This window comes from Oryctolagus cuniculus, chromosome X, assembly GCF_964237555.1.
Source record: "Oryctolagus cuniculus chromosome X, mOryCun1.1, whole genome shotgun sequence".
Lineage (NCBI taxonomy): Eukaryota > Metazoa > Chordata > Mammalia > Lagomorpha > Leporidae > Oryctolagus > Oryctolagus cuniculus.
Genome location: NC_091453.1, coordinates 14,224,665 through 14,231,759, shown reverse-complemented (window position 1 = coordinate 14,231,759; position 7,095 = coordinate 14,224,665). Strand labels below are relative to the sequence as shown.

General features: G+C 45.6%; 1 protein-coding gene across 1 annotated transcript; it reads right to left on the bottom strand.

Moving 5' to 3' along the window:
• Positions 1-1,576: 1,576 nt before the first annotated feature.
• On the bottom strand, positions 1,577-4,411 carry LOC100351786 (melanoma-associated antigen B10). The gene is made up of 2 exons (XM_008272477.3): positions 4,163-4,411; positions 1,577-2,666 (listed from the first exon to the last, which is right to left on the bottom strand). The coding sequence occupies exon 2, from the start codon at positions 2,615-2,617 to the stop codon at positions 1,607-1,609; it is 1,011 nt and encodes a 336-aa protein (XP_008270699.1). The 5' UTR covers positions 2,618-2,666; positions 4,163-4,411; the 3' UTR covers positions 1,577-1,606.
• Positions 4,412-7,095: the final 2,684 nt, after the last annotated feature.

The following is a 7,095-nucleotide window of genomic DNA, read 5'->3' as shown; positions in this document are numbered from 1 at the left end:
CTGGCCTTGGCAGTCATTTGGGGAGTGAACCAGCGGATGGAAGACCCCTCTCTCTCTCTGGCTCTACCTCTCTCTGTTAACTCTTTCAAATAAATAAACTCAATCTTTAAAAAATGAGACACATAGTTTGTGTGGAGTGTGTTCAGGGGGAGCACAAAATACCTTCATGCCTCTGGTGAAAATTTCTACCTGGTTTATCCGTTATCACAAACAACTTCTATAAGTAGTTTTCTTTTTTTAAAAGTATTTAAAATTTATTTTAAAGACAGAGAGAAAGAAAAAGAGAAAGAGAAAGAGAAAGAGAAAGAGAAAGAGAAAGAGAAAGAGAAAGAGAAAGAGAAAGAGAGAGAGAGAGAGAGAAAGAGAGAGACTCCCATCTGCTGATTCATTTCCTAAGTGCTACAAGAGCTAAGGCTGGCCCAGCCAGGAGCCAGGAACCTGGAACTCAATCCAGGTCTCCCACATGGGTGGCAGAGACCCAAGTACTTGAATCATCATATGCTACCACCTAGGGTGCACATTAGCAAGAAGCTTGACTTGGGAGTGGTGGTGCCTGTTTGTTTTCTGGCTGCTCCACTTCCAATCCACCTCCATGCTAATGCACCTGGGAAAGCAGCAGCAAATGACCCAAGTACCTGGGCGCTTGCCACCATGGAGGAGACCTGATTGGAGTTCCAGGCTCCTGGCTTCCAGCTGGCCCAGCCCCAGCCATTGGAGCCATAGGAGCCATTTGCTGAGTGAACCAGCAGATCAAATATCTCTCTGTCTGTCCCCCACCCTCTCTGTAACTCTTTCAGATAAATAAATAAATAAATATTTAAAAAGTAAAAAAAAAAAAATCAACTCACACTGAAGGACTTGTAGTTTCCCATCGCCCTAAACCTCTCTGCCTCAAGGCATTTACACCAGATGTTTTTATTTAGACATCCCTTCTGCAACCTGCTTACTCGGTCTTCTGATTTGTCCTTTAGATCTTAGGATATATCATATTCTTTATATAAAATAATATTACATCCTGCCATTCTTACTACCAGTACAAAGGTTTCCAAAAAACAAACACTAGAATAATGTTTGGGGAATAAATGAACCAGTATGCAAGATGCCTAATTTGTTACAACACAATGAATCCTGTATTTTTGTATGACCTATGCATATCAAAGTATATATCTGTTAATTTCACAGAATCATAGAATTAAGGGGAATAGAGACTACAATAATTAGCTTTTACCTTTCTTCTCTGTTTCATGACCCCAGATATCACACTATTGAGTTATTTTGTTTCCAAAGAAATGCCTAATTCATTTTCACACTATCTTGTTACAAACCACTAAATAAGATAGTTTCCCAATTTGATTCACAAAATAATAAATCACTCTCAAATCTCATATGCAGAAAAAATTTTGAGCATTGTCATTCATAAGCTTGGATTCTGGAGCTACTATTAAAGGGAGTAATATCTTTTAAAAATTATCCAAGGCTACCACATAGAACATGAGAACAAACATGTTATAGACTATGCTGTCCCCAGCCCCACCTTGAACTTCTGCTGCTTAGAATATGCATGACTCTTTTCAACCACAAAGTGAAGAATCTGTCTCAGACTTTATTAGGGGTTAGAGGTGCTTCCAGGCATGGCTGTGGAACGTGCATTGGCTCTCTCACTAACGCGAGCTCTGGCTGCAATTCTAGCTTGGGCTCTCTCTTCCTCATCTCTTAAAGCCTCTTCATGCTCGGATACAAAGGCACTGGGAACTGTACTGTGGATCTTGGCTAAAAATTCTAGGACTTTCATTTTGCTTGTTTCAGCATGAGCTCTTGGACCCCACAGGAATTCATAGCGTGGAGGATCACTATGGGGCACCTGCCGGTACTCCAGGTACTTTTCTTTCACCAAGTCTTTGGTGATGAGCTTCCTAGGGTCTCCATAGACAAAGTGCACACTCCCATCATATAGCCCCATCATATTTAGCACTTCCCAGATTTTCTCCTCAGTGGCACAATTGCCATTTGTAAAGATCACACCCAGAATTGTCATCAGCAGGCCAGTCTTGGGGACTCTTATTTCATCACTCAAACTCACATCACAATTTGATTCCAATTTGTTGATGAGCACATAGATATGCTTGTTGGGGTCCACTTCCTTCAAGTCAAGGCCAAATATCAGCTCCAGGTGGTCAGAAGCTTTTCTCAGGATCTCATGGAACTGGTTCCTGTATACTTGGATTATGTTTTTCAGCATTTCTGCCTTACTAATTGGCTCTTTCATTTGATACTTGTACAGCAAGTAATGCACCAGCATAACTACCTTCTCATCTACAGGGCCGTTGGGGAAATTCTCCATGGCTGATGGGCTTTGTGTGGACCCTGGCCTTGCGGTGTTTTCATTTGATCTTGTAGCTGGAGCAGCTGCAGCAGTAGTGGTGGGGAATGTGACTGTCTTAGGGCCTTGGGGGTTGCTAAGTGTTCCAGTAAGTGAACTCTGGGGAATATCATTGGAATGAGCAGATGAAGAGGGGGAATACTCAGATCTTTGAGCATCCACCAGATTTTGGGGATCTTTTTGGGCCTGACGGCGTTTTTCCCGGGCACGGAGTTTACTCTTCTGCCCTCTAGGCATGATGAGTCTGTTCAGGTGCAGCAGACAAAACAGCAGGTGAACCAGTGACCTGGGGGAGAGAGAAGGAGACGGTGTGCGCCTACTCACCAAAAGGACAGCACTTTGGCTTTATCCATGGCTCTTCTGCAAGTTTTCTTGTATCCACTACTCAAGGAATGCACAAGGTCTTATTCTCTGCTCTGCTTGTGCCCTGACTACCCTGTGAAATAGCAGGGTGTGTATTTTACTGCTAACTGTCAGATCTGCTAGGGGCTTACAAGGGTAATGACAGCAAGGTCTGGCAGGTCTAGGCTTTGTGGAAGTCCCTTTGCTATTGGGTAGGGAGATTTCTCTTAATTCACATTCAGGACCATCATCTTGGTTTCTGTAAGGTTCTGAATCCTTCTACTTTGCTGTTCTGAAATTGATCCCTCATTTCAACACCCCCATCTTCCTTTTATCCTGGAGGAGAAACTCATCTTACCACATCTGCCTGGGGCACCTGGGATGACAGAAGATGAAGGATAAAAATAAAGAGACTCTATTTTTTTAAGATTTATCTATTGATTTAAATGGCAGAGTGACAGAGAGGAAGAGAGTGAGAGAGCAAGAGAGCGAGAGAGAGATATCCACATGCTGGTTCACTCCCCAAATGGCTGCAAACGGCTGGGGTGGTGCCAGAAAACCAGGAGCTTGGAACTGCAACCAGGTCTCCTACATAGTGGCAGGGGCCCAGGCACTTGGGCCATCTTCTGCTGCATTCCCAGGAGCATCAGCAGGGAGGTGGATTGGAAGTGGAGCAGCTGGGACTGTAACCAGTGCTCATATGGTCACTGGTGGTGGAGGCAGCGATTGAACTGGCTGCGCCACAATGCTGACCTGAGTCCCTGTTTATTCCTCAGTATTTGAGGTTCTCATTCTTCCTTCAGGGCCCCCTCCTTGATATCTGATGAGGCCTGGGACTACACCTTCTGCTGACCTGAGGCTTATCTCATCAGAGAAAGATCCTCACATCCCTGAGATCCCAAAGGAAGACATTAGAGACACCTCCACTCCACATATCTACCCCTGAATCACTCAGGGTTGACAGTGTAGATGGGACACAGTGCCTGCCCCTCTTGACCTTGAGAGGATGATTCCCTCTGAACTCAGGATCCTCCCCTTTGGTACTCTTGTACTACGGTGTCTGGGACTCCTTTTCTGCTGGCCTGAAACTGACACTCTAGTCTAACAGCCTCATATCCCTGAGCTCTCACCAGAACAACTTGGAGAATGCTTCATCGGGCCATCTCTGCCAGGGTCTATCAGGAATCCGTAGGGTCCCCTATCTTCTGGGGGACCCTACACTTAATATTTATATATTACTTGCCTTTCAAGACCGGGAAATAATTCCTTTGACAGCCAAAAGCCCTTCACTTTTCTGGTAGGTTGGTAACAGAATTCAGAATGTGTCACATTCGGCCACTCCCACCCGAGACCTCCCTAGGTCCTTGGCAGGGGCGGGACTCTGTACAAACCCTTCTCTTTTGTGGGGTGAGGGGCTCCCTCATATCTCAGGGTCCTTACCTTCGCTTCTGTTAAAGCTTGAGACTCTTCCATCTGCTGGCCTGTGGCTGTACTGCTGTACTTTTCTTAAATCTCTTTGCCCCGGGTCTGCTACCGCTGACCGCAGGGGCGGGACTCTGTGGGACCCTCACGCTGGGTCAGGGAACACCCTGACACCTCATAAAGGGTCCTTTACCCTCTGGCAGGGCTTGGGACTCCTCCCCCTGCCAACTTAGCACTGCCCCTTCTCACTCTGTGATTCGCTTTCCTGAAACGCCAAAGGCGGAACTCAGGGTAGGTTTTATCTGGCCACGCCCACCAACGGCCTTTTAGGTCAGACAAGCTTGAATTCCATTCCGTGAGGCTCTTCCGGGTTGGGGTAGGGGATTCCCTCAGATATTATTCAGGATCAGCTGTTACTGCTTGAAGGCCTGGGAGCCTCCCCAACTTTGCTATCTGACAAGGAAACCTATCTCTGAATCCTTGAAATCCAAAGAGTGTTACTTGAGATACTTCCTATCCAAGGTCCCCCAGGGTTTACACAGGGGATGGGATTCTATTGGCCTTCTCTCTTCTGATATAGGGGGTACCTTCAAATCTCACTTTGTTAAGGTTTTTACTGTAATTTCGGGCAGTGTCTGCAACTCATTCCTGAAACTCTCTGCTGACCTGATGTTCCACGCTACTCAAATCATTGTCTTAGCTTCTCTGACAACTCAGAGGCAGGAGTTGGGGAAGCTAATTTACGCCAGCCCTATATGAGGCCTCTCAGGGCTGAGAGGAGGAATGAAGCTCTCTTATGTGGTGGCCTCTGTCGTGTGAGAGTGGGAAACTCTGACAGAACTTGCATAGATGTCTTTCATTGACACATGAGTGGGAGATGTGGGACGACTCCTTCTCCTGATCTAAGTCAGCCAGCCTTAAACCAAGGTCATCCTTTCCAGCCACTCCACCCTTTAATCCTCCATTCCCAGTCTCCAGGGATGAAATCAGGAGGTGCTCCGGTCAGATCTGCAGGCATGGGGTTAGAAGTGCTAGCAGCGGTCGTGGGCTCTGGGCTGGACCCCCTGCTCTGGGGTGGGTGATTCTCTCAGAACATCCTAAGAGTCTTGGCCTACACTTCTTTTGGACTCTGGGATCCCCGTTCTCTGTGGGCCTGAAGATGACATGTGAGCCAACACTCTCACCTCACAGTGAAAGAAGACGCAAATTTTACTACTATCATGTACTACCTTCAGGCACGCCTAGTATATAATCCTTTAAAAAAATTTTCATTTCAATTAAGTCAGGGTTCTAGCAATTATAAAGACAGAGATTTTGGGGCTGGGGTTGTGGCACAGTGGGTTAAGCCACTGCGTGCGATGTCAGCAACCTGTGTGAGCGCTGGTTCAAGTCCTGGCTGTTCCGTTTCCAATCCAGCTCCCTACTAATGTGCCTGGGAAAGCAGCAGAAGATGGTTCAAGTGTTTGGGCCACTGCCGCCCGTGTGGAAGAACCACATGGAGTTTCAGGCTCCTGGCTTCAGCCTGGCCAGGCCCAGCCCTGGGGATTGTGGCCATTTGGGGAGTGAACCAGCAGATGGAAGATTTTTCTCACTCTCTCTCTCCCTCCACTCCTCCCTCCCTCCTCCCCTCTCTTTTTCTCTCTTCCCCCCTTCAAATAAATACGAATTTAAAAAGAGATTTGGGTTTGTGATTCCCCTGCCCCTAACCAACTGAACAATGAATTGCACCATCTGCAATGGTACTCCAACCAGCTTGGAAATGTTTGCATTGAAGATAGGCCCCCTCAACCAGACACAACCACAGAAAATCCACTCATTATTCTGCAAAGAATTCAGGACTAATGAGAGGCAGTCTGAGCTGCAGAAAATGGCAGGATCTTTGATCAAGGTAGAGATAATTAGCCTCAGGGAATTCTTCCTCAAGTCTCCCAGTCCTTGCAGCTGCCTATTCCCCTCTAGCCTTCACTGGTACTGCTCTTCCTCTTTTACCCATTGTTCATCACCAATCCCTCCCACATGCACAATCTCAATCTTAGTGAAGGGAAGGCCACATACACAGAAGGAAAAGTACCATTTCTTACCAAACAGCAGCACAGCCCTCAGTCCTGGTACATGAAAAAGGATGCACAGATCACCAGAGCAGTGAAGAAATCCATTAACACCAACTGTGGGTGATGCAGGAGAGCTAGCTAGAGTCGGTCTGACAAGCGGGAAGTGGAGATTCTAAGAGCATGTGGGGTCTATGGTGTGCCTCTGGTCCTCTCATCCAATAAATCTGCCCCTGCAGATAATCCTACAACTTCTTGCTCATAATGAGGATTCAGAGAGTCCCAAGCCTTTTCATAAAAGTTTTCCAGTGTGCCACCAGTGCCCCTATCTTTCCTTCTGGTCCCTTCTTTACCTTGTGCTGAAATCTGAATACAGATCTCTGCCCTGTGCTCTCTGGACTTGACCTCTCATGGATTCTGGAGGCTGTGCTATCCCTGGTCCTCCTGATGTCCCTCATTAGCTGAGTTTGTCTTGTATAAGCTTGTTTTCTTCACCTGGTCATTCTGACCAAATTCTTCCTTCTCAAAGTAAACAGAAATGTTTTACTGACATGCCAGAATTTTAAAGCATGCACCAAGAGCAATCCTGGTTCTTGAGACACCACTGCAGGTATCTTGCTTTGTATGGATGTAGGATTGTGTTATCTTTTCTGTTCAACCTACTTAAAAAATGAAGAAATATAAATGAAAATAACAATGAGACAATATATTTTCAATCAAGTTTCACCAGAATTTAAAAGATTGATAAAATGCCCCCCAAGAGTTTAATTTATTCACACACATTAATATGTGAAAATAAAAATTGGCACAGCACTATTGTAAAAGAATAGCAACAATATTCATAAAATTTATAATCATCAGTCTTTCCACTTTAATTCAATTTTCACTTTTCTAATCTTTCCT